This window comes from Grosmannia clavigera, assembly GCF_000143105.1.
Source record: "Grosmannia clavigera kw1407 unplaced genomic scaffold GCSC_140, whole genome shotgun sequence".
Taxonomy (NCBI): domain Eukaryota; kingdom Fungi; phylum Ascomycota; class Sordariomycetes; order Ophiostomatales; family Ophiostomataceae; genus Leptographium; species Leptographium clavigerum.
Genome location: NW_014040801.1, coordinates 2719174 through 2743441, shown reverse-complemented (window position 1 = coordinate 2743441; position 24268 = coordinate 2719174). Strand labels below are relative to the sequence as shown.

The 24268-nt window shown below is 53.5% G+C and overlaps 10 protein-coding genes across 10 annotated transcripts; 7 read left to right on the top strand and 3 right to left on the bottom strand.

Moving 5' to 3' along the window:
• Positions 1-2014: 2014 nt before the first annotated feature.
• CMQ_1336 (uncharacterized protein) lies at positions 2015-3026 on the top strand (the record flags this gene model as incomplete). The annotated part of the gene is made up of 3 exons (XM_014318415.1): positions 2015-2278; positions 2342-2704; positions 2772-3026. 3 exons carry the CDS (start codon positions 2015-2017, stop codon positions 3024-3026), a joined length of 882 nt encoding a protein of 293 aa, XP_014173890.1.
• Positions 3027-3406: 380 nt separating this feature from the next.
• CMQ_617 (peptidase s41 family protein) lies at positions 3407-5860 on the bottom strand (the record flags this gene model as incomplete). Its single annotated transcript, XM_014317696.1, has 2 exons — positions 3407-5430; positions 5494-5860. The coding sequence occupies 2 exons, from the start codon at positions 5858-5860 to the stop codon at positions 3407-3409; spliced, it is 2391 nt and encodes a 796-aa protein (XP_014173171.1).
• A 1184-nt stretch (positions 5861-7044) lies between these two features.
• CMQ_959 (uncharacterized protein) lies at positions 7045-8069 on the top strand (the record flags this gene model as incomplete). Its single annotated transcript, XM_014318038.1, has 3 exons — positions 7045-7098; positions 7310-7427; positions 7801-8069. 3 exons carry the CDS (start codon positions 7045-7047, stop codon positions 8067-8069), a joined length of 441 nt encoding a protein of 146 aa, XP_014173513.1.
• Positions 8070-9221: 1152 nt separating this feature from the next.
• Positions 9222-9659, top strand: CMQ_1599 (uncharacterized protein; the record flags this gene model as incomplete). Its single annotated transcript, XM_014318678.1, has 2 exons — positions 9222-9501; positions 9559-9659. The coding sequence occupies 2 exons, from the start codon at positions 9222-9224 to the stop codon at positions 9657-9659; spliced, it is 381 nt and encodes a 126-aa protein (XP_014174153.1).
• Positions 9660-10205: 546 nt separating this feature from the next.
• CMQ_1695 (lrp16 family protein) lies at positions 10206-10987 on the bottom strand (the record flags this gene model as incomplete). Its single annotated transcript, XM_014318774.1, has 2 exons — positions 10206-10308; positions 10368-10987. The coding sequence occupies 2 exons, from the start codon at positions 10985-10987 to the stop codon at positions 10206-10208; spliced, it is 723 nt and encodes a 240-aa protein (XP_014174249.1).
• Positions 10988-12158: 1171 nt separating this feature from the next.
• On the top strand, positions 12159-13269 carry CMQ_1056 (uncharacterized protein; the record flags this gene model as incomplete). The annotated part of the gene is made up of 3 exons (XM_014318135.1): positions 12159-12248; positions 12308-12715; positions 12790-13269. The coding sequence occupies 3 exons, from the start codon at positions 12159-12161 to the stop codon at positions 13267-13269; spliced, it is 978 nt and encodes a 325-aa protein (XP_014173610.1).
• Positions 13270-14472: 1203 nt separating this feature from the next.
• CMQ_1426 (uncharacterized protein) lies at positions 14473-15243 on the top strand (the record flags this gene model as incomplete). Its single annotated transcript, XM_014318505.1, has 1 exon — positions 14473-15243. The coding sequence occupies one exon, from the start codon at positions 14473-14475 to the stop codon at positions 15241-15243; it is 771 nt and encodes a 256-aa protein (XP_014173980.1).
• A 707-nt stretch (positions 15244-15950) lies between these two features.
• Positions 15951-17009, top strand: CMQ_1270 (uncharacterized protein; the record flags this gene model as incomplete). The annotated part of the gene is made up of 1 exon (XM_014318349.1): positions 15951-17009. One exon carries the CDS (start codon positions 15951-15953, stop codon positions 17007-17009), a length of 1059 nt encoding a protein of 352 aa, XP_014173824.1.
• A 792-nt stretch (positions 17010-17801) lies between these two features.
• On the top strand, positions 17802-20212 carry CMQ_664 (uncharacterized protein; the record flags this gene model as incomplete). The annotated part of the gene is made up of 2 exons (XM_014317743.1): positions 17802-17924; positions 17996-20212. 2 exons carry the CDS (start codon positions 17802-17804, stop codon positions 20210-20212), a joined length of 2340 nt encoding a protein of 779 aa, XP_014173218.1.
• Positions 20213-20480: 268 nt separating this feature from the next.
• On the bottom strand, positions 20481-22234 carry CMQ_389 (amino acid permease; the record flags this gene model as incomplete). Its single annotated transcript, XM_014317468.1, has 4 exons — positions 20481-20915; positions 20969-21893; positions 21956-22026; positions 22085-22234. The coding sequence occupies 4 exons, from the start codon at positions 22232-22234 to the stop codon at positions 20481-20483; spliced, it is 1581 nt and encodes a 526-aa protein (XP_014172943.1).
• Positions 22235-24268: the final 2034 nt, after the last annotated feature.

The following is a 24268-nucleotide window of genomic DNA, read 5'->3' as shown; positions in this document are numbered from 1 at the left end:
GAAAAAAGTGGACAAGGGATTTATAAATGAGAGAGATAACCAGAGTTTAGCAGGAAAAATAGCAGTAATACAGCCAACCACCACCACTTAGTTTTGCATACTGTAGGCGCAATGGAGGGGTGGAAGTTTTAGCATAGAGGCAGAAAAAAAACTTTTCAGTGGGACCTTCCACCTGGCAACACAAGTAAGTGTAGGAAATCCTTGTCTTTTGCTGGAGCAACGCCTCACCGCCCTCTCGCATTACCGGAATAAGTATAGCTCGCTCCCTGGTAGAGTCGCCGCACTTGCCACACTCGTTCCTAGAAGCTATGTTTGCATGTACAAATTGCTGACGGGATATATAATAAAATACTTCAGCTGACACGTAGCCAGCTGTGTACATCATGTACTCCGTATTGATGACTTTAACGAGTACTTGGAATTTGGGACAGTAGTCTCCCAGATAGCAAGTACCGTTCGCCACTCTTGAACTACCCTCGGCGTCTAGAGAATATTTAGGGTTAAGAGAATAAGCAGGATGTGCTGTCAATTCTCCCAACAATTATTCTACCTCTACTAGATCTACTAAGCCTCGCCTGCATTGCACTGGTATCTTACCTTACTGTTTGGGTTCTTGTCTTTTGTCATTCGGCACCCCGCGAGTCCGATACGAACCTGATAAGGCCAGTGCGTATTGGTAAAGCCGGTGGCTACAACGAGAACGTATCTTACCAGTCGAAAATGCAGAGGAATATAGGAACACAGGACCTGAAGGCATTAAAGCAAAGGGTTGTACGGAGTATTACTCCGTAGCGTATGTGCTGGCCACCTCAATAATCAAACCCGGGTAATATTTTGCCCCATCGAATCTGATGAAGAGCCACTCGGAATGCTGCATCTTAGCACGGGCGGCCCGAATTTGCTTGATCGTCCCAAAATCCAGCATGCCTGAAACTTTTCGTCGTCTGTTCGTACTTTGTAGCGTCTTCCCATTGTCTATTCATTTTATGAATTCCGGCCTGCTCAAAGACCCCCCGCTCCTGTCTAGGTCTCCGGCTGTACTTGTGATCTAGAGCTTTTTCAAGTCCCGGTGCACTCGCGTATCTTGGCTTCTTGTCGCTGCTTGCGGGGGCGGGACGACGATGATAAAAGAGGTGAACTGGTAGGGGTGTTGGCGTCCCAGATTCCACTTGACGACGCATCGCGAGCCAGGACGGCACGTAATATTTCGCCCTTTCTTGTCTGTAACAAGAAATCTCGACGCCAGTATTATCACGTGCCGTATCACATGCTTGCTGCGTACGGTTCAAGCCTGAAGGTAACAGAAATATATCAGCACACAATTCTTGGATGATGGCTGAGGCCAGATGAGACGACATTGGTTTTTTTTTTCGTACTCGTATATTACTTACGTGGTCAGTTGCACTGCTGAGCCTGCGAGTACGTGCTCCTGTGCACAGCCACGTAGGCCACGAATGAACCAGGCCCAGTACGCTGCGCAGCCTGGCGGGGATTCCAGCGCTCTTCCCACTAAAATAAACTCCGTCTAGGGTAAGAAGGAGGGGGTGACGCGTTCTCCAAGGGCGGCAAGCCCATAATCCGGCGTGCCCCACCGCAAATGAGTGGTTGGGCGTTCTTGAGGAGGGTCGAAACGGCGACTAAAAGCACGGTTGCTGCTAGCATCACAGCCTTCCACTGCCCTGCCGATCGTCTCAGGACAGACAAAAGCGGCAGTGTGTCACGTCCCATTCTGCTTGCTCTGTTTCGTGGCCTATCTCATACAACGTGCCCTTTTCCCTTCTGATTTATGCTTTCCAGCCTTTCTTTGCCGGCGCTCACTGTATTTTCCCCTCCAGCCAGCTCATTGGCCTTGCTATTGCTTGAATTACTTGGTTGCAACCATCTCCAGCTTCTGCGAGCACCATCGTCTTACTCGTCAACGACACATCGTCAACGACAAAATAGCCTTCGACCTTAAACGTGGCCACTGACTCGAAATAGCTCTCAACGGAAGCAAAACTTCGACATCTTCGACATGGCACCCGTTTCTCACATCCAGGCCGCACCGGTCCTCTGTGCCGTAGCCCAATCTGCGGCAATTCGTCGTGCCCTGTCTGCTGCCGGTCCCCTTCTCGTCCACCGCGCTGCGGAACATCTCCGGACCCACCAATTGTCTGCTCGCGGCTTGACAGTGTCCAACACGCAGAAAGTCACGCTGGGCGTCATCGCTGCCTATATCGTAGCTATCGCCCTGCTGTGGAATATACCCTATATACGCTACATATTGTGGCCCTTCAAGGTGAGCCCGCTACAACGAGCACGTTCTGTGTCCACCTTTGCTGACAGGGTGCGTTGGGTCCAGATGCTCGTCATTGCATTCCACGAGTTCGGCCACGCAATTATGGCGGTCCTGACGGGCGGCCATGTCATTTCCATCTCGCTCGACCCGCGCGAAGGCGGTGTCACACATATGAAGGGTGGCAAGGCGGCGCTCACGCTGCCGGCGGGCTACTTGGGATCCTCTCTGATCGGCGCTCTGCTGACCTTCTGCGGCTTCGACATCGTGGCAAGTAAGGTGGCCAGCATCGTGCTGGGCGTGTGCTTTCTCCTTACCTTGTGGTGGGGCAAGCGTGACTGGTTGACCATCGGCACCATTCTGCTCGCTGTCGGACTACTTGTTGCTTTCTGGTTCATCAAGCACGCCGAACCGCTGCGGTTCTTTGTCGTGAGTGCCCTTTCTTTCATACTGCGTCTTGCAAGGACGGCAATTTGGTTAACACTTTCCGTTCCAGCTCTTCATCGGCGTCATGTCGTCGTTGTATAGCGTCTGGGATATCTGCGACGACCTCATCCTCCGCAAAGTCAACGAATCCGATGCCAGCGTGTTCTCTAAACGATACGGCGGTTCGTCGCAGTGCTGGGGTGTCGTCTGGTCCATCGTTTCGATTCTTTTCATGGTGTGCGGCATCATAGCCGGCATCGCCGCATTCCCCGAGTCGTTTTCCGAGCAGGAGAAGGACTCTGAGAAGTTTATCCCGACACGGTAGTCCATTTGGCGTTCTTCACGGTCAACACACTTGGCCGAATGAAATTTCACGATAGTCGATGCCACTATTCATTTCTTCTTACAAATGCGAGGCTTCACGATTTGAGCCTATATTGATACCCAGGGAAAGAGGGGGGGGCGTATCGTGTGATTTGTTGCGTTTCGGTGGCAGACCAAAGTGGAATATGGCTACGTATAGAGTCGGAGTCAGACCGCGTGATGCACATGTTTTCTTTTCGCTGTGCCTGGGGTGTTTGGTGTTATGTGCTGGTTTATGTACCATACGTAGCGGCATAGCTGTGCAGTTTTACTTTATGTCTCATTTAAAGCATACAGCATACGCTATTATATTACTACGTTATCCGTCCTATCGCCTATTACCTAGACAATGACCTTCTGGTTGTATCTTGCGTCGAACTTCACCCGGCTCTGCTCTGTTCTGCGCTCGATGCGGTTGAAGTCGACGAAGCCCTTGCCCAGGTTGACGTGCCGCTTTCCTTCGATCCGGCTGGTCCTCTTCTTCTTCGACTGCGGGATGCTGCCGGCCGCGCATTTCCCGCCGTTGAAGGCAGCATTGGCTGCACCCTTCCAGACGGCGGTCACGTCTGTGATCATCTCCTCAGTCCAGTACAGCCGACAGTCGGCCTCCTCGACCACATATTGGGCGGGAAGGCCGTCCTCGAGGTTGTCCCGCAGGATTTGATCGCGCGTGTTGAGAGCCGCAGCCGACGACCGCTTGATCGGAGTCTCAGTGTATCGCTGCAGAGCAGCCAGTTGCTCGGCGTCCTCTGTGTTGGATATGGCACTTTGCACCTCGCTGTGAATGTCTGAATAGCTAAGCGTCTGCGATCCCTTGATGCCGCCAACTCCCTGGATAGGGCCCTCAATAGGACGGCCGCCAAAGGCGACAGACCGGACGCCGGCCTGGATCCGTAGCATCTCGGACGCTATCGTGCAGGTGGATGCGCAGTAGCCGTCGTAGACCAGGATGATGTTTTCGGCCTCAAACGGCTGCGTGAGGTTGGCCAGCGAGCCGTAGCCGCTGATTTCCATGCCCAGGCCGTAGGTCCAGTTGGACGTCGTCAGCGGATCAGTCAGATTCCAGCGCATAACGGCCGTGTAGTTGGTGTTCTTGTACACACGCGGGGCGAATTTGTCCTCAAACGTGAGGAACGGCTGGTCAGTGACGTTGAGGTCGTATTTGTAGTTGAACCAAGACTCGTAGTCCTCGATCAGATCGCTGTCAGAGGAAGTGGAAGGGTCGATTTTAGCCACAAGGTCGCTGTAGATCTTCGACACGGCCATGAAGCCGTCGTTCTCCTTCCAGCGCGAGAAGCCGTCCTGCACGATGTGTGGGAACAGTTGGCGGAAGAAATCGTAGCCCTGGAGGATGTAGCCGCCACCATTTGCGCTGAGGTCGACGACAAGCTTGGTCTTGCCTGCTGCCACAGCCTTGACGATGCACTCGTGTTGCACGGCTTGGAACTCAGACGGCGACTCTGACTCGAAAGCCAGAAGAGATAGAACAGCGACATCCTCATAGCCTTCGCCATCGAGGAAGTAGCACGACACGATAGAGTCATTCGTGATGGCAATAGGATTCGGGTAACCAGGGACCACAATTCCGGAAGAAGTGGAAGCCGACGTTGCCTGGTCCCCAGAGTCGACCGCGCCACAGAACTTTGTGTAAAGGGACTCGCCATCGGTGATGCCATTGAGCGGCGTCTTGACCTGGGCAAAGTTCTCGAAGGCGAGCTCTGTCCCATTGGCAAAGGTAATGGTCGTGTTGGCGCCCTGGTAGATATACCGGATACGACCAGAACCACTAAAGAAGCCCGATCCATCGGAAGCACCAGAGGAAGCCTTGGAGAAGAACATGCTGTTGTATGCAGCGTCGGGATCCTGGTTGAAAGATGCGGTGAAGATGGTGTCTTCAACGTACTTTGCCGCATCGATGCCATTGATGTGTGTCACGGTCGAGGCCGTGCTTGGCGACGAAAGAACGTCTTCGTAAACCTTGATGACCGGCAGAGATGTGCCGTCCTCGGAGATCGAGACGAGAGAGTACGGGCGGCCAAATTGGAAGATCCTGGTCAGAAGGTCCGGGTAGAAGACAAAGTGGCCGTCATGGCCTTGGCCAAAGACCTTGGCATACAGGTCCGCCTGGAAATCGTACTCCGAAGTGTACATATCATTCTCAAGCATGGTCTTGATCTCAGCAAGCGTAGCAAACATGTCGTATGCCGGGTAGAAGTAGGTAGCCGGCGGGTCAGCCTTGTAGGCCGCATCCGTCTGCCATTCCAGGTACGGCTCAATAGATTCCACGAGCTCAATGGCATCGTCCTTGTGGAGGGGAACCGAACGCAGACACTCGTAGGCAAGAGCAGCCGGGATTGTTGGGGTGGCTGCGCGTCCCTGTTAGCAATCTGTTCTGGAAGACACCTCGTCCATATCGGCTCTCGACTTACGACTAACGGCAGCCACAGCAGACCACAGACTGCTGACAGTAGCACAAGGGTTCGCAGTCGTGGGAGATGCGGTTGCTGTTGGCGTCGCTGTGCTGGTGGCAATGCACGAGCAGGCACTCGAGATCCGGAAAGACTCGGGGCCGACCTGGTTGCTCGCACACGCAGTCGCAGCGTAATCCGGGATGACCGCAGTAGCTGCCGCGGTGCCTGTAGCCGTGTACATGGAGCAGAACTCTTGGGCACTCTGCAGACGACCGGTGATGTTGGTCGCCCGGAAAACACGCAAGCAGTTGTCGGCATCGCAGCTAGAGGCCGCAACGCATCCTGCAAGGATGGCAGAGGCGAGAGTGTAGGCAGCAGACTTCATGACTTCCGGTCTGACCTTGACTTGCTGTCCGATCTGGATGACAACCAGAGGGGTGCCATCCTCTGGGCGGCCAAGAGGGGGGGAGGCTTGGTGCTTTTATCTCTCGCGTCTGGGTCCAGCTACACAGAGCACCCCCTTGCTCCTAGCTCTCTCATGCCGCCTGCAGTGTCCCTGCATATATTTCTGATGTTGCCTTCGGGTGACGGAGAAAACGAAGACCCATTGCCACACCTCCTGCCCTTTTGACCCTACCTTCGCGTGGTTTGGGCAAGAGCTCATTTGACTTGGCACTGAAGATGCCTAATCCCGTTCGGCTCTCTCGTTTAGCCGCCATGTTCCTGGTGTGCACCAAATCTCTTACGTACCCGTAGGAGCTTTGGTTTGTCTAGCAAGGATCAATTGGATCCGCCTGGCAACCTTCTAAATCAGGAAGGTGAAGACTGGCGATAAGAGACAATGTACCCACAGCCATGGCCACAACGTGTCTTACAACTCCGTAGTGCTGATTCGGCACGGTATGTTTCTTGTGTGTTCTTCTAAAGCTGAAGCAAACTACATAACCGGAAATGATGTGTGTGTCGGTCTTGTCTCTGCGCAGGAGGAAGGTGCAGAGGTGCCATACAGCATACACTGCGACAGGATACTGCCCCATCAGGCCGTTGTTGATAGGCCATGTCGCACTGCCGGAAGTGCTGATTTACGGGGCCAGCCGACCTCGTATCGCTGCTATCTTACCTTTGGCTTTAGGCGAACCATAATAGCGGGGTGCTAGTAGAGTGTCGACTGCAGTGGGACGCGTTAGAATGCGACACACGTGACGTCCTAATATTAGGCCTCCGCCTGTCGATGGCTGCGTATTCGGCGCGCGCAGAGGCGGACGACGGCGCACCGGTAGGATGGTGCCGTTACATAGTAGAACGGGATAACATGACTTTTTCGAGATCAAGAAAGAGCACACCGAGGCGTTACTGGTCTTCTACTACTCTGTCCTGTGTGATTTAGCGTACGGAGTATTTCGTCGCTTTATTCACTTACACGATATTCCTAATCTTGTTTTGCGTTCGGCCTACCGCCCGCTATAGCGTCCGTCTCGTAGCGTTGAAGCGGTTGGTTTTCTTCTCTTCAGCTTCAAACTTTCCTCTTAGCCGATATTAACAAAAAACTCATACTGCATGACAATCACCATGGCCCAGAATCTCAAGCGGTCGTACCTGCATGGCTGCGACCTCTACCTACTAGTGAGTTTATTTCACATTAAGTGTGGAAATCCCCATAGCAAAATGGGGCCCCGAAACAGTTGTGTCGGACGACGAGCAGATGATGCAGATTTTTGAGCGATTCGTCAAGCTTCCCGCCGCTCAACGATATGCAAGTTGGTATTTTTCCTTGTCTGAAGCAAGATTTCTCATCTACCGATGTATCAATGCAATATAGACGTGCACTCGATAGTTAAACATTGTCTTCTTGTCAAGGCGGCTTGCCTCTCTCAAGAAGACCAGGATGGATATCCTGGCCCGTGCCCGGTCGCATGGCGAACGACGCGCATTTGCAAAGGAGACTTGCGGACGTAAGATACTACAGGCCAAGAAGCGACGCAGCTCTCAAGTCAGCTGAAGGGAAAAAAGGAACACTACAAGCAGAAATCTATGTCGGGTGGTTTGACATGGAGGGGAAGATGGTCCGCTGGAATAGCTTGACGGCCGACGAGGTAGGCCTTGATGGGTTTTGGGATAGGGCGCATCTCGTGCGGGACGTTTGAAGACCACGATATCTAAAGCAAAGAAGAGCTGGATTTTATTGCGCTTCCGGGCCCTGACTTTGAGCACAAACCCGCCACGGAGAAGGATTTGAGAGAATTCTAGAAAGGCCAAAGGAGTTGTTACGTAGACTGTTTAAACAGAGCCCGCAGTAGGATTACTACTACCACAACACACGCCCAGGGATGGCCGCCCGGCTTGGTCGACAGCTCGTTCGCTTGACCTTTACGGAGGCGGTCGCTGCTGCTGATAAACGCACGGCTATCGAGGCGCTATTCAAGCCTGCCAACGAGGTGCTGTACGTGTTCTGCAACTTACTCGACGACGACTGGCTACGCTGCCAGCACCTCTTCTACAACGCCGCGCGTGGAATATCGTCAAAAATTGAGTTGTCCTATGGCCTGCCGCTTCATCCGAGAGGCCGAAAGCATAGGCAATTTGTCCACTTTTGAGCTCGCCTTGACGCCATAAAACAGCTTAAATATGGCAACAAAAGGCTCGCTTGTACATAGTAAGGACGACTTGAAAAGCTCGACTAAGAAGTGCATATGCATACTCCATACTTCGTACTGCATCGGTTGTATAAAACAGTGCTTGGCTTTCCAAATCCGACGCAGGCGAAAGTACGGACTGCTCCGTAAACTGGTGTTTTTGCCACCACTTCGGGTAACGTGTGGATCTCACTGCTTGACCGCACAGATATGATGTCTATGACGTCAGGTCCTGTGCTGGCAAAGAGGCTGACGGCACAAGTATTTTTGGTTCGCAGGATTCATTGATTCGGGTTTGTGCATCCAAGATCCGGTAAAATGGACATTGCTCGGCTGTTCATCCGCCTGCGCCACTCTCGTTGTCCAGTGCTGTTTTCATCTGTTCGATCAGGTGCAGAAGCAAGTGGCGGGGCAGCTGACTTGTGCTTTTACCAGAAGAGGCTGAGGTGACTCCACTGAAATGGGTTTCCGCCATCGGCATTTCGCATTTGAGCCGATTACGAAAAAACGAGAGGCTGGACTTGCCTGTACAGCGAATTGCTCAAGACGGTGAGGGTGTGCGCTGCTAAGCCTAGCCGTTGGTTTCACAACCATTTATGTTCGAGACCGACAATCTGGCAAACAGCGCAGACGTATACAAGTTTCTTGACCAGCCTCCGTATTTGTGGTTGGCCACTTGAGCTGCAGTTGACCCATGTGGAACCAGCACCCAAAAATATTGACCGAGCGAGAATCAAGCGAGAATGGAATAGAGCGGAAGCAGGAAGCATCGGTCATCCTCAGCGGAGGAGACTGCATACACGAGCTAAAAAAAGATCCCGAACAAGCCAAGATCTCATGACGCAAACCCAACAAATCGGCCAGCCCATGCAAGACAACGAGTTGTGGGTAGGCGGTGGGCAGACTATTGCAATTGCCTACGAGTAAGCTGGAATTTTAAGATCTTCAGAATATAAAAGAAGAATTGCCAGTCTCCCTTTTCAAAAAGCCAAAATTCGATTCTACACTCCATCAGCCATCGAGACAAGCCTTTCTACACAACTGCCACGATAACAAACGCAATTTGCCTAAATTCTTTTCCGGTCTACAAGCCGCATTACAACCGACTTCGAAATGTACTTCTCTACCGTCGCCACTATCGCTGCCCTGGTCCTTTCCAAGCTCACTGCCGGTTCTCCGATTCCATTCTCGACCGCAGGGCAAGACACAACCACCGCACCGCTAGCCCGTCAAGCCGCGGATCCTCACGAAGCAGACTTTCGTACATTCGGCGTCTCTGGGTGCCTTGACGAGAACCAGGGCGTGTACACACTAGAGAAATCTAGTGACGGCGAATGCCTCCCGTTTGTCGATCCCATCGGCAGTTTGTTGGTGGCAGACGATCTGTGCACACGTAAGTCCACTCTATCAGGTCTTGTTCTTCAGTGCCATTGGTCCTGACATATAGTAGTTACACTCTACAGCGATGCTGAGTGCACCGAGTCTCCAGTCGTGGCGCCCGTTGGCGTTTGCCAGAACGGCACCTGGCAATCATACACACTGACGTGCTGAGAGGCATCAGCAAGACGGTCTTTACGCAAAACAGTTTTGTTTTTAATATATTGCATAAATGCATCGCACGATACGGGGATTAATTGGCATCATGATGGCGTTTGGGTCGGTTTGCCATTTACAGTAACGGGGCATCATTCATGTTCATGACATAGGCAACAGCAGCCGCATACAAACTCTTAATAAAAAAACTTAATATCATGGTTGTAGTTACGCTAATTAATGCTGCGCTTTGGTTTTGCGCTTCAACGATGCATTTTGGGTACTGATTCATTTGATGCCAGGAATTGAGCACGAGCCTAAGAGCTGTTGGGGCAAGAGCAAGCCAATTCGCGTAAAACTTGGCTCATTCATCAAATCACATAACGCTCAATCTTCGAGTCTACATAACTGGTCTTCACCCTTCATATTTTTCGTGCAAATCACGTTCTTCGTCAATGCTCTACTGGGCCAAGCCAGCGGTGTTCTCCTCCTTCACGTCTCACTTACTGCAACCTTGCTCTCATCAAAAGATCGTCGGAAAGTTTAAGTAGAAGCTGCTGCATTTCACTTCGTAGCCGCCTCGCCGACATCGGGGTCAGCGGTTGTTTCCGGGGCCAATGCAGTTGCACCATCGGCTGTTTTTTTGGTAGCCGGAGGGAAGATAATTCTAGGAACAGACGTATTAACAATCGGTAGGCCTTCAAGTACCAAATTACAAAAACTCACGGTAGACAGCTTTCGTATGAATGGACGTCCTTCACTTCGAAAACGACAAAAACAACACGGCCAATTTTGTGGCCGTTGGGGCCAGTAAGATATTCCCGGACCGTTGTCGTTGCAGTTGTTGCCGCGTCTCTGCTAGGGTATCCATAGATTCCCGTGCTGATGGCACAAAACGCAATGCTGCTGCAGCCTTCCTTGACGGCAAGCTCTAGGCTGCTGCGATAGCAGCTGGAAAGCAGTGCGCGTGAGTCCCTTTGGCTCTGGTCGTGGTACACTGGCCCGACCGTGTGGATAACCTTCTTGCTCGGCAGTCGATATGCCGATGTGATCTTGGCTTTTCCAGTCTCACAGCCCCTTAATTTGATACACTCCTCCAAAAGGCTACTTCCTGCCGCACGATGGATAGCACCGTCGACTCCTCCACCGCCCATCAAGCCGCGGTTGGCAGCGTTGACTATGGCGTCAACCTCCAGCTTCGTGATATCGCCTTTCCATAGAGATATCTTGTCATTCAACAAATTGGAGGCCGTATAGGCTGCGAGAGAATCAGTAGCCGATGCTGCCATCTGGCCAGTCTTGTAAAGACTGGACAAGGTGGGGAGACTGGCTGCCTTGATGCTCATGGTTACGAGACTGGATATGTGTTGTGTCTTATAGTTCTCGTAGGTGAAGTTTTGTTTCGATCAACAATTTTTCTTACCATTTTCAGAGGGGACAAGCGCAAACGTTCGGCATGCAAGGTGAGGCTGCATATAATTTTGTTGATTGAAAGAGATGTCAAACTGGACCAATCGCGTGGGGTCGAGGCTGGCTTGAACCCCGCACTTCTCCGTACGATATGGGAAGGTGCTATCTATGACGAGGTGCATACTTTTTTTTCTTAAGGAAAGCAAAAGCTGAGCACGTACAGAGTACGGAGTAGATTTTGTAATGACTGGCGGCTGGTAAATTGGGAGATACTTGGCTTTTCCTTTACAGCAAGGTAATAACAGCTCGACACTTGTTTCTTGACACGACAAAACTATACCCTTTTGAGCTCGTAGCTGAAACATGCACTCATGCGGGCATTCCAGTTTCATCCGTACGTCGTATGCGTCTTACGACGTACAAGGTAGCATACATACTGTAGAGTTCCGGGTTGTGTCCTGTAGATCATCGTACTACGGAGTATTTCGTATACACAAATCCATCTCCTTTTCCCCCTGCTCCGTCCGGAATCAGGCCCAGGCAGGTTTGACAGAAGCTTGATTTAGCTTATCAATGAGGTTAATTTTGGACTTAATTGGCGATGATCATTCAGGTCCCACATTCCTAAGACTTAACCCTTTGTACGCATAACTGACCCTGTTGATAAAAGTGTGGAAACTCCATTACACCGGCAACCCCGACTACTATGTACTATCACGCAGCTAGCAAGTATACCGACGTACCCGACATAAGAATGTGCTCCATGTACAGGTGTCGATCAGGGCCTCCATAGTGTAACGGGTACGCTGGAAGGTGCCTGATGTACGGCGAGAGACAAGGTCTTGCTAGAGTCGGTACTCCATACCTTATCCGTACCGTATTTCTTTTGCTATGGCTAGATTTTGCATTTAAAGTAGCGTCACCGTAAGCGGCGCTGGCAAAGAGGGATGTGTTATACTTGTTTGAGAATTAACGTATCTTACAAGACTTACGCGTACCGCAGGAGACGTAAATGTGCGATCTGTACTCCGAAAGGTAGAAGGACGCAACCTAGCCATCAAAACGTTCTATGCCTAAGCCGGTATATTTTGCTTGAAATAGACCGACATGCTGCACATCACTCCGTGGAAGGCAGCTGCCTTTGTAGCCACCATCCTGTTGGTTTTGTATTCGTTGGCACAGTTCTCTTCCTTTCAAGTAAGTTCATCAAACAGCGATTACGAAAGAAAGCACATACTCATTACCACAACAAACAGGATCTCAGAGACAAAACCGCTGCTACCATCGCACATGTTACGCCAATCGAGAAGTATCAACGACCGCTGGTACTTTATGCATATGCGGAATCCGACACTAGCCGCGAGAACCTGGACTTTTTCGTGCAAAAGGGCATCCATGGCGCGGCCGACTTTGTTTTCATCTTCAACGGGCCGACAAATGCCACCGACCTGATCCCCAGTCATCCGAACGTGGAAGTGGTCAAACGAAATAATACCTGCTACGATCTGGGGGCCTTTGGCGAGGTTCTGCTAGCAGGCGATCGGTGGAAGAGCTACAAGCGATTTGTTGTCATGAACGCAAGTGTCCGCGGGCCGTTTTTCCCAAACTACATGAAACCCTGTTGGACGGATGCATTTCTCAATCGCCTCAACGATCGCGTCAAGGTATGTACTCCCGGTTCTTCGCACGAAGCAGTTTGTCCCTGGGCTGGAGACTGATCGGCTCTTTCGAATTATAGCTGGTGGGCACAACAATCAACTGCTTCCCACACCCGCACCTGCAGACAATGGTTCTGGCCACGGACGACGTGGGCATGTCCATCCTGTTGAATCGTACGCTCGCAACATCCTTGGATAATGTGGACAAATGGGGGGGGAAAGACGACCCTGTTGGATTCACGGCCTGCTTCGAAGACCGAAACAAGGCGGTACATTCCGAAATTGGCATAACCGGGCTGATCCGGTCGCAAGGGTATGACGTCGATGTCATGCTGACCTCGTTTAGCGTCGACGAAGAGGACCTTACCTCGTATTGTGCAAGCGACAAGCGCAATGCTGACCCGCTTGTCGACGGGCATTACTTCGGCGCCAACATTCACCCATACGAAATGGTTTTTATGAAAACCAACCGTCACGTCGCCGAGACGACGATGGAGATAATGACAGAGTGGCACCGGAGCAGGGGATGGTCAAGCTGGGATGCTTGCCCGGCTTCATAGAGGAAAAAAAGCGGTCAGGCGATACGAAGAGCGGAGCGAATAGACACAATAGAGGCAAATGCACAACTACTCCGTAACTTTGATGTTGCACAACGCCCCTCACACATATGGTATGCAATGCAACTGTCGTCACGGAATTGACGGTATAGTTTTCGCTTCATGGAGCTTGTAACTGACTTGTGGTGGTTAAGAACGATTGTCGTAAGGTTCTAATACGAATAATGGCTCTACGAGCATTGTCTTGAGGAATTTTGTGCTCGACAAATTACATAATGAGCCAGGTACATATCCGCTGGTTCAGTTATGCTGGGCACAAATAAAGATGAGATATTGAAAAGGCAGTAAAATACTTCTTTCTTTTCGGCAGCGCCAGCTCACAAGCGACAAGTATGCTTTTCAGGCAACCACTTGTTCCCAGAGCAGTTGTTGAGCAGTTTGGCTACGTTCCATTGGGTTCCATTCAGCACAGCGCGCGATCGTTAACCTTATCTTAGCCGGCCTCGTCGAAAGCATCATTTCAAATGCCTGTGGGGAACCTGTCATGGATTCGCGCGGGGATCTAGCTGCCGCTTCGTTGTCGCCACTGACTTGCATGTCATCCCCACACATAAAGTTGGCTGGGAAGTTCCGTACATGTCAGCCCATGACAACGGCTGCCAAAAGCAATGTAGCAGAATGTCCAGCTGCTTGTTGGTTTTGTACCGTCTTTTCCTAATAATAGAGCCTATGCACCGGTTAGAAATTGTACACGGAGAGGGTTGGGGCATGCTGATTGCAATCAAGATCAAATGTACAGCAATCACAATACGATTTCTGTTTGAGCAACAAATCTCGGTGAACTTTTTATCCGTTGCGACTTCCATATTCATAACTAGGTGGGTTCCTTCCTAACGAGGCAATATGGTCTTCGGATGTTGGGACACGATGCCGTATTGGCTCTTTCCTGACAAAAGTAAGTCGCACCTTCCTTAGAAAAATAGAAAACGCACATATGGTTTCGGGGGACGAAAAGAACGACAGGATGCTCGATCGTTTCTCGCATCTTCTTTCTGCCGCCTGGACTTTTTGTGATACCCCATCACACACAGCAGTCAATTAAACGTGCTTATTGACTAAGCATCAACTTCTCATTGAACAACCCAACTTCCTGGTCAGGGCAACTGTATCATACGAAAGACAAAAGAAGGACCTGGCGCTTCGAAAATGTGTATAGTTCAGGTTTACACCCGCTGGCTATGCGGCTGTCCGGTGGCCGAGGCTGACAAGCGGATGATGAAAGTCTGTGTGAAGAGGGTGACTATGCTTGCAAAGTCTTTGGCAGGCGCGGAGAGCTCCAACGGTGAATCCACGAGCAGCATGGGATACTGCGGTGGCTTGGCTAAAGAGCGACGTGCAGGGAATGACGACAATGGAAGCAGCAGCAACGAAAGCGACAGCAGCGATAGCGGCAGCGAAAGTTTCTGCAATAACGATGCCAACGAGACTGCTATCCAGGCGAGCGAGAGGCTTTATCATGACACAGCACCACGACTGTGCGCCCTTCACGAGACAAAGTTTGAGCTGGGGGCCCATTCGTTCTGGGTGAGCGAGCTGCAGTGGTTGCGGCCAAGACTGGGGCGGCGAGGCACGCCAGCGGCACTGGGGACACAGACGACCAGAGAGGCCATAGTCCACGCCCAGTTGTGTGCAGACCGGATGTGGAAGCTGTACCAGCTCTGGAAGCTGCTCAACGGAGGGAGCAGCGAGAGTGAAGATGAGAGCGACAAGGGATATGAAAGGCGTGACAAGGCCCTGGCAGTAGAGTGTGCTGCAATCCTGACAGACGACCTGAAGACACAGACGACAGACTGCTGTTCAACAATCCAGAGCATCCAGCACACGGGCGAGCTCAACTACGGGATGCTGCGGTGGGGTCTAGAAGACCTGCTGGAACCGTTGCGCGCGAGCCTCCACCCGCGTGATATGGTGGCGTGACAGAGAAGAGGAAGGAAGCCTGGGCTGAAGCCTTTTGCGTTTGGCCCGGGGGGGGGGGGGGGGCGTCATCGCCGGGATGATGCTGCAAGAAATACTATGGGTCGCCGCAACCTTTCGTGGCTGGGCGCAGCTGAGACTACTTTAGCCTCACTGGACTGAAAAGGACGCTCTTGAGGAGCGTGTTCGGCGTACCTATTTCGACGGGATGAGTTCGGGATGGCTGAGATTGCGGCACAGTGAATGGCAAATGCTTAAACCGTCTGCATAATTGAAGCATAAGTTGACCACGAACCGGTGCTGAATTGTGCTGTTCTTTGCCATCGTTGCGGCCAAATATGCCGACTTAGTGGAGATGGCAGCAATGTCCAAAGCCCCAACACTAACACGGGGCATAAGTATCTTACATGATCATGCATGCAGCCGGGACACTGATTCGCTGGTGGCAGAGATGTCGAATACCCTGGCTCGTTGCCCCACCAGCAAAAACATGTGGTCGGTCAGCTGGAGCGGTGCAGAGATATTTAAAACAGGCCTCCCAGCCTCCTCAATTTTCGTAGCTGAGATCCCGCCATTCTAAAAGGGAGCAGGTATAATAGTGAATGAAACTAATGCGACTGCAAAAAAGGGTTTACGCATCCGATACTCCGTACACCCTAGAGCAAACGTATTTTCGACCTTCTCGGACCATCGCTTCATGACACAGCAAGATGGATTCCCAATCGCCTCCTTCGCCGTCTAATATACGAACGTACACGGCGCCGTATGTCCCTGTCTCAACAGGGACGACCAGCGGGACCGCGACGTCAAAGGTGTCGCGAACATACGAGTCTGCAGCATCAACGCCGCTGGAGAGCCAGCAGGAGCTGCGACAGAAACTGCCCTACCGGTCGGCAGCGGAGCCGCCATCGCATCAGCAGCAGCAGCAGCAGCAGCAACAGCAGTATGCAACACTGCCGTATTCGACGCAGCCGTTGGCGCAGCTCCCACCGCAGCCGACACATTCGACGTCTGGATCGGTGGTCGGGGGAGTTGGAGGGATGAAAGGAGCGTCGCTGCGGGCGCCGATGATGACGCAGTCGCCGGGGCCGATGAACACGACGGCGTTGACAGCGAGCACGACGAACATGCAGCTGGCTCGCTCGCGGGCAGAGGCAGCCGTGGACCGGCTGGCAGACTTGCAGCAGCAGTACCGCCAGCACCTTCAGTACGGCGCAGGAGCGGCCAACGTGCCGGGAACGACGGCGGCAGCAGTGCGAGCCGAGCTGCGGGCACAAACGGGCGTGGCGCTGGCTCAGCTGCGTGACGTGCGCAAATCGGTGGCGATGGCAGCGAAGGAAGCCGAGAACCACCGGTTCCGACGCTGGCTCGTGGGCGGCTTCCTGGCGACGTTCATCCCGCTGGTTCGGCGGCTGTTCCGGCGACGGTCATCGGGCTCAAGGCACGCGCGCCCGTCTTCGTCGTCGTCGACGGCCGTCTTTGCGTCCAACAGCACCGAGTACGCGTTTGCGCGCAGCCGTGAGCTGGTCGACCGCTTGCTCAAGTCCGAGCGAGGCGGCGTGAGCCGGCTGGCGTCGATGGCCTTTTTCGTCTTTGCCGTGCTGTACGTCTTCAGCAACGAGGTGACGCTGCGGGTGGCCCGTACCGTTGCCCGTCGACTCAAGAAATTGAGCATCAAGATGGAGCGCGGCGACGAGCCGCTAAACGACGGCGACCTCGAGCAGCTGACTGGCTGGAGGTGGCGGGTTTTGCTCTGGGGGAAGAAGTGAGGATGGGAGAGAGGAAGAGGAAAGAGGAAAGATGACCGAGAGCTTGGGATCGGAGAAGGATCCGTACACGACGATGACGATAAGATAGTTCATTGACAGCGTTTGATTTAGGGCCAGTGGCTCAGAGCAGATGATCCTTGTTACTTTAATAACTCTGCATTCTCACCACTAGATTCTTTTTGCTGTGCGTGTAGCCTTTGACCAGCTAGCACGTGACGGGCTGGGTCTGAGCTGTGGGATGTGTAGCAGACCGAAAGACCAGACTGGCTGAAATGGTTGACATAGCAGTCCATTGTGCCCTTAGATACAGTTGTAGTGTAGGACGACGGACTTGCTCCCGTGCTCTATAGGCACCAAATGGAAGTATATTTCGGCACTTCTTTGGGACCTGATAACCGTTGCAGGTGTTTTGTGGACACATACGTTTTCGTCGAATCGTTGTCGAGTCTGCAGTTCAGCAGCTGTATTGTACCGTGATGGGTTAATTGGGCTCTTGGGACTGCCAGCTGTAGCGCTGAGTATGCCTTACCGCGGGGCTGATTTGACTATGCTCCAAGCTGATTTGTCCTAAGCTCTCTGCCCCCCCCCTCAGCTGCTTACAGCTTTCGCAGGCAGCCGCTTGTTTTATACAGCTATAAGTAGTGGGTTGCTCCTCCCCTTTTCTGTATTATTTTCTTGACAGTCACCACTGCTTTGCTTCTGCAAGCTGCTGCCTAAATCGGCCACAGACATTCAAGTCTGGCTTGGGACACAGCACCATACAAAACACCATCACAGCACATCGAGACACGGATGTCAGCAATGGACTCTGTTCAAAGCCAGGAGTTCCTCGTCCGAGACCTGCCCACCCGCTCAGTTTCTCTGTTTCCAACACGGGCACAGGTGGTTCGGGATATCAAGGGTGTCATCTTGAAGGTAAACACAAAGCACAATGTTTGCCTGATCCTGTATATCCTCATCTTGTCCTTTGCTGATACTCCTTACAGCCAGGAGCCAACCAACTTACAGTTGTAGGTTTCGCTCCGACGACGGATGAGAACTCCATCAAGGTTGAGGGCACCGGGTCTGCAGTCATCTCGGACATTGCCATTGAGCTGCTGCCCAACCAGGAGGACTTTGACGACATCTATCCTAGAAGCGATGAAGAGGAGTGCCCTCAGAGTAATAATGAGATGAGCGAGGATGAGAGCGTGGAGGTGAAACAGACGCGTGTGAAACTGGAAGAGGTCCGTAGTCGCATGACAGCGCTGCGTGACACGGAGAAGGCTGCGAAGGAGACAGTGTCCAGCGCAGAGAACCGGCTGAGAATTCTGGACGCGTACGGAAAGTTGCTTGACAATGAGCGAAGCTTGGCAATTAGTGAGGCCCTTGAGGCATACCGGACGGAGCGCGCCAAGGCGTTTGGGGACCACATGAAGGGCGAGCTCCAGTTACGGGAACTGGCCAAGACGATCGCCAAGGTGCAAGACGAGGAGAAGAAGCTGGTGCAGCTACAAGTGAGAAGGAAGATGAAAGAGAAGTGGCTCGAGATGAAGGCGAGTAAGGCCGAGAAACGGGAGAAGAAGCGAGAGCTGGAGAAGAAAAAGGAGAAGGACCGGATCAGTGAGGAGTTGAAGAGTCTGTGGCCTTCACGGTGCTACACGGTGCGCATCACACTGGATGCTGCGGGCTACACGCCGGCATCGTCGCGACGGACGTCGATTGCCAGTGTGACAGAGGTATTGGGGGTGAAAGGAGCGGGCGAAGGTGGCGAAGAATCTGCGGTGGACGACACGGCCGACCTGACATGCGACTTGACCATCTCGTATGTGACCACGTCGGCGTTCTGGTCGCCAAAGTACGACCTGCAGCTATCGACGACTACGGGATCGGCGGTGCTGTGCTTTGACGCGGACCTGACCAACAAGACGTCAGAGACGTGGAGCAGCTGCAAGGTAGTGCTCTCGACGAGCCAGACGACCTTTCCCGGCCTCAACGATGCCATCCCGACTCTCGTGCCGTGGCACGTCAAGCTAAACAGGATCGGCTTCTTGATTTCAACTTCCGGCCTCGGTAGCATCACTCAGAGTCGCGAGGAGCTCGCATACAGCAATGACAAAGCGACTTTGGCGGCAAATGAGCAGCCGCGCAACAAGTCGAGTAGACAGCAGAATCTCTTCGCGCCACAAAACCAGATGTTGTTTCAACAGGCACAACAGCCGACGCTACACGCTATGTCGGCTAGGTCAGCATTTGGCCGAACCACCGGCACCCTTTTCGGCGCGGCCTGTCCACCGGCTGCTTCACCGCAGCCCGCAAACGTTACCGGGATAATGCGACACGGGATGCAAGTCGGTACTACCAGCAACTACGACACTGACGAAGAAGACGACGACACGATGGCGGGGGCACCGGAGCTGGATTTCCAGGATTCGGCGTTTGAGGAGATGGGGCTGACGACGACATACGATCTGCCAGGACTGAAGACTCTGGCGTGCAGCACGAAGACGTCCCGACAACGGGTGGCACGCATCAGCCTGACAGGAGGCACTGTGGTGTTCAGCCATACGATTGTGGCCAAGTACAAGCCAGCAGCCTATCTGAAGGCGCGGATCAAGAACGCGAGCAAGTTGACGCTGCTGCGAGGACTGGCTGGCCTGACGCTGGATGGCGCATTTCTGGGTCGCACGACGCTGCCTCGCTGCAGTCCAGGCGACTCGTTCTCGCTCAACCTGGGCGTTGATCCGACGATTCGCGTGGTGTACCCCAAGCCCGACATCAAGCGGGCCAGCGGAGGTGGCGGTCTTCTCATCAGCAAGGACAACAGCGGGACCTTCCGGCGGTCCACCACAGTAACCAACACAAACCCCAGGACGCGTGCTGGCAGCGGCAAGTCGGCCACGCTGCTTGTGCTCGACCAGGTGCCCGTCAGCGAGGATGAAAGGCTGCGGGTCGAGATCCAAGTCCCACATGGGCTCGCCGTCGATGGATCATCCGTGGCTGCCGGCGAGGGCGTAGCCTCGGCAACTATAGATTCTGGCAGTGGCAGCGTTTCATCTTCTGAAAGTACGGCCGCGATCAAGGAATGGGGCCGGGCTTCAGCCACGCTGAAAAAGGCTGGCCAGGTCACGTGGGACATGGAGCTCTATGCCGGCCGGACGGCTAGGCTGGACCTGGAGTACGTAGTCACGGCGCCGGTGGGTGAGGGGGCCACACAGTGCTGAGGTGAAGAAGGGGAAATGGTCTCCTGTAGATGTGATATCCAAAGTGTGTGGACATATATTGAGTACATATTATTTCTTACGATGAATCCATGTGATCCAAGTCAAGAGAAGGAGCTCTAGGCTCTTATGGAAATGATTGCGACTTTTTGTACAGCATGACACTAATCCAGGTGCTATTGCGACGTAATCAAGAGCAAATGAACAAAAGAGATGGTGAAAGAAGAAAGAAAGCAAGAAAACGCCAAAGAAACAACACGGCCGGACAAGACTACTCGTTCCGCCTCATGAGCGACACAGGCGGCATATACGACTTGCGACCGTACATGTAGTAGTAGGTGACGGCAAAGACCATGACGCCGACAAAGATGACGACGTTCCAGTTCATCGTCTCGCTGGTGACCTCGGCGTACTGGGGAAAAAAGGCAAAGACCCATACGACGATCAAGAAGAGGACGGAGCCAAGGTTGATGGGCAGGCCCCAGCGACCGAGCGACCAGCGATGGCCGGGCAGTTCGGAGCCGGTGAGGCGATGCATGATGAGGAAGGTGAAGGAGATGAGGTAGGTGCCGAGCAGGGCAGTGACGGCAAGGCTTCCGATGGCGTTAAAGGCCACGGCAGAGCCGATATTGATGAGCGAGAGGAGGGTGGTGATGACAAAGGTGACGAGAACGGCGTTGAGCGGGATATTCCAGCCGGGTTTGACCTGGGAGTGGGTGAGCGGGAGCGAAATAGAGGAGAACAGAGCAGAAGACTCACGTGGGCGATAAAGGCAGAAAAAGGCAGGCCATTGTCGCGGGCAAAGGACCAGGTCTGACGTGAGACGGTGGCAACGGTGCTGATGCAGGCAGATGTGATGTTGACGATGAGGATAGCGGTCATGATACAGGTGCCGGCCATGCTGTGGGTGACGTTGTAGAAGACCTGGATGAAGGGGTAGCCGGTGGGCGAGTCGAGCACGTCGAGCAGATTGCCGAGAGTGAAGCAAAAGGTGATCAACATGACCCAACCCATGGTGCCGTTGACGACAGCTGCCCACATGATGGCACGCGGCAGCACACGCGAGGCGTCGCGTACCTCCTCGCTCATGTGCACGGCCGAGTCGGCGCCGATGAGCGTGTAGACGGGCGAGAGCAGGCCGACGAAGAAGGCGAGTCCGGTCGAGCTCCAGCCACCGAGATTCGCAAACGTGCCAAAGACATCGCCAGCTGTGGATCGAGGTGCCAGCACCCACAGCGGGATCAGCACGGCAAAGAAGCCGAGCACGTGGACGACCAGCACCATGCCCTCGACCATGGGCAGGCGGCCGGCCAAAAAGGTGTTGAAGATGATGCAAAAGGCCGTGATGGCAATCACCAGCAGTGTCCCGTGCCAGTTTTCAAACACGTAGTCCGGCTGCGTCAACACTAGCAGCCCCTGGATCATGGTGCCGGCCAGGAAAGCCAGCGAGGCCAGTCCGGTCTGCCAGCCCAGCACGGCCACCCAGCCGATGATGTAGCTGAAGAACTTTTGTGCCCGCGGTGGTGCAAACTCCGATACCCAGTGGTATTGGCCGCCGGCCGTCGGCGAGATCGACGCCATCTCTGCGATCGATGCAAACACCAACATGTAGCCCATCCACACGATCAGGTAGCCCCAGATCAGGCCGGCCGTGCCGCCGTTGGCCAGGCCGTAGACTGTCGTCCTGGGAGAGTCAGTGTCATGCGATGGGGAGATAGAAAGAGTAAGAGAAAGACAAGAGCTTACATCAAGCCAATCTCCCATGTGCTCATCAACGTGCAGGCAAAGCCCAGCGTCGAGAGGAAGCGGAAGTTTCTCTGGACATCGTCAGCAGACGGTCACGCACAGCTCGCTGCAGAACATGATGCCACACACATTCAACACCTGCGTGCGGCCGAGCATCTCCATGTCGCGCTCGTCCGCGTTGGTGCTGCCCCGTTGGAGCGGCTTCTCTGCGTCAAAGACATGGGCCTCCGACGAGATCTCCACCCGGTACTCCTTGTTGCTGTAGTCCGTTTCCGACATGTCTGCGTGTGTGGGCTGGCGACGATGTGATACCGGGAGCAAACCGTACCTGGCAGGGCAGAAAAGAGAAGAGAAGGGAAAGGAGCGAAGAGGGCGGGGAGGAACGGAAAAACAAGAAGAACGGGCGAAAGACAGACAGACGACAAGGAACAACAACGTGGCAAGTGGGTGGGCGTGGAGCGTGATCAAGTAGGCAGGACGAGACCGGGGGACGATCGTTTGGGATCAGCAGGCTTATATGAGAACGCCAGAGGCTGTCTGCATGCGAATGCGTGCAGGTGTGCAGGTCCCGGAAGAGACGGCAGGCATGAAGAGCAGAGAGAGGAGGGGGCTGTGGAAGGGAGCCTGAGGGAGCCCAGACCTGGCCCCAACAGACGGACAGGAAAAGGCAAGCAGCTAGGAAGAAGGACATAGTCCCTGCAGGCTGGGACAGGGACGAGTCCACTCACACGTGGACGTCCTGTCGTCTGTCCACCTCTTCTGTCTTGCCTCTCTGGCGAAGCCGTTGCCGTATTCCACCGTGGAGCTCGCCGGCACAAGGAAGTCTGCTCTCAGGCTAGCAAAGCCGTTCGGTCGATCAGGACGTGCACAACCAGCTTCCACTAGGGAGGGGGGCCCAACTCGATGGTCACACCGTACTCGGCCTTGGCTGATCCCCTTCTCTTGGTCTGCCACACCCTCTCGGCATTTTCTTTCCCTTGCCGGAAATCATGGGCCGTGTCGAGAAGTCGATGGGCAGACAATGTTACCGCGACTCTTTATCCAACGCGCAAGGCTGGCTGTTAGACACGGCACACAGCACAATACGTCGTATTTGCTCACCCTCCTTGGCACGCTCTCCCGCCTGATTCATGCTGACCGGCTGCTTTCCCTTCTCCGGTCTGCTGGCAACCGACACAAACACCCTCTCGGCATTCTCGTCTCCTTTCTGGCGGATGGAACTCCCTTGCCTCCTGTCTGTCTCACTGCCCTCGTCTTTCTTTTTTTCTCGCGCATGTCGCTCGCAGATTGGCTCTTGCCTCGAGTCGTCCAATCACAGCTGCAGCCTACACGGGCCCGCTAGCAGGTTTGTTACCTGTACGGGGAGCTCGCGGAACAAGATCAACCTTAGATGCCCATCCTTTCTCCTTCAGGGCAAGCTTGTCGGCTTACTGAACTGCCACAGACAAGCCTGTGTCGGTGTTGTCGGCCTTCCCTGGAAGCAGCTCTCTCCCTGCAAGCACAGGGGTTAGCGTGTTCAGGTGTGATGGTAGCCAGAATACGACGTCAGCTCCGAGGTGGCGTCACCCCTGGCGATGGAAAAAGAAAGTCTAAGCCGACGTCCCGTCTCTCGCTTTTCGCTTCCAGCGCTCTGTTGCCTGTTGGCCGTTGGCATTATAACCTGCCGCTCGTCACTCCCATGCTGCCGCAGCACCTCAAACCAAGGCGGCTTTCCCGTTCCGGTGCACCGCTGTGGTAACCTTACCATCGGGTCTGCTGTTGGTTGTCGGTGATGACAGTGCAGCTTGCTTCACTGCAACTCCTGCAATGCAACATGGCGATAACTGTTGGTTTTGTATCAATGTACCGGCTGCTTCTTTTGGAAGCAGATTTTATTGCAAGCCGAATCTTGATGCAGACAGTAATACGCCGTACCTGCCTTGTTCAGTTTGCCAGGCGATGACAAAGCAGATTAGTCAGCACACTTCGGCACCCTGGCTTATAGATTCATAGTCGAGCCAGCCAGACAACAAATAACGCCCGGTTAGCTCAATCGGTAGAGCGTGAGACTCTTAATCTCAAGGTTGCGGGTTAGTACATACCATCATTGCTTTCGCACCGTCACAAACTCGAGCACCAGTCCTAACATCCTCCTCCAGGTTCGACCCCCGCATCGGGCTCAATTCCTGATGCGCCTGTCCAACAGGCACTTCGAAACCAGACCAGATTTTTTTGGCCTCGTTTCGTCACTTTTTGCTTTTCGGGTTTTTTCTTGGCTCGTCACGTTATCTAACCTGCAGTTATATATGCCGTCGACCCTGTTCTTTTTTCCGA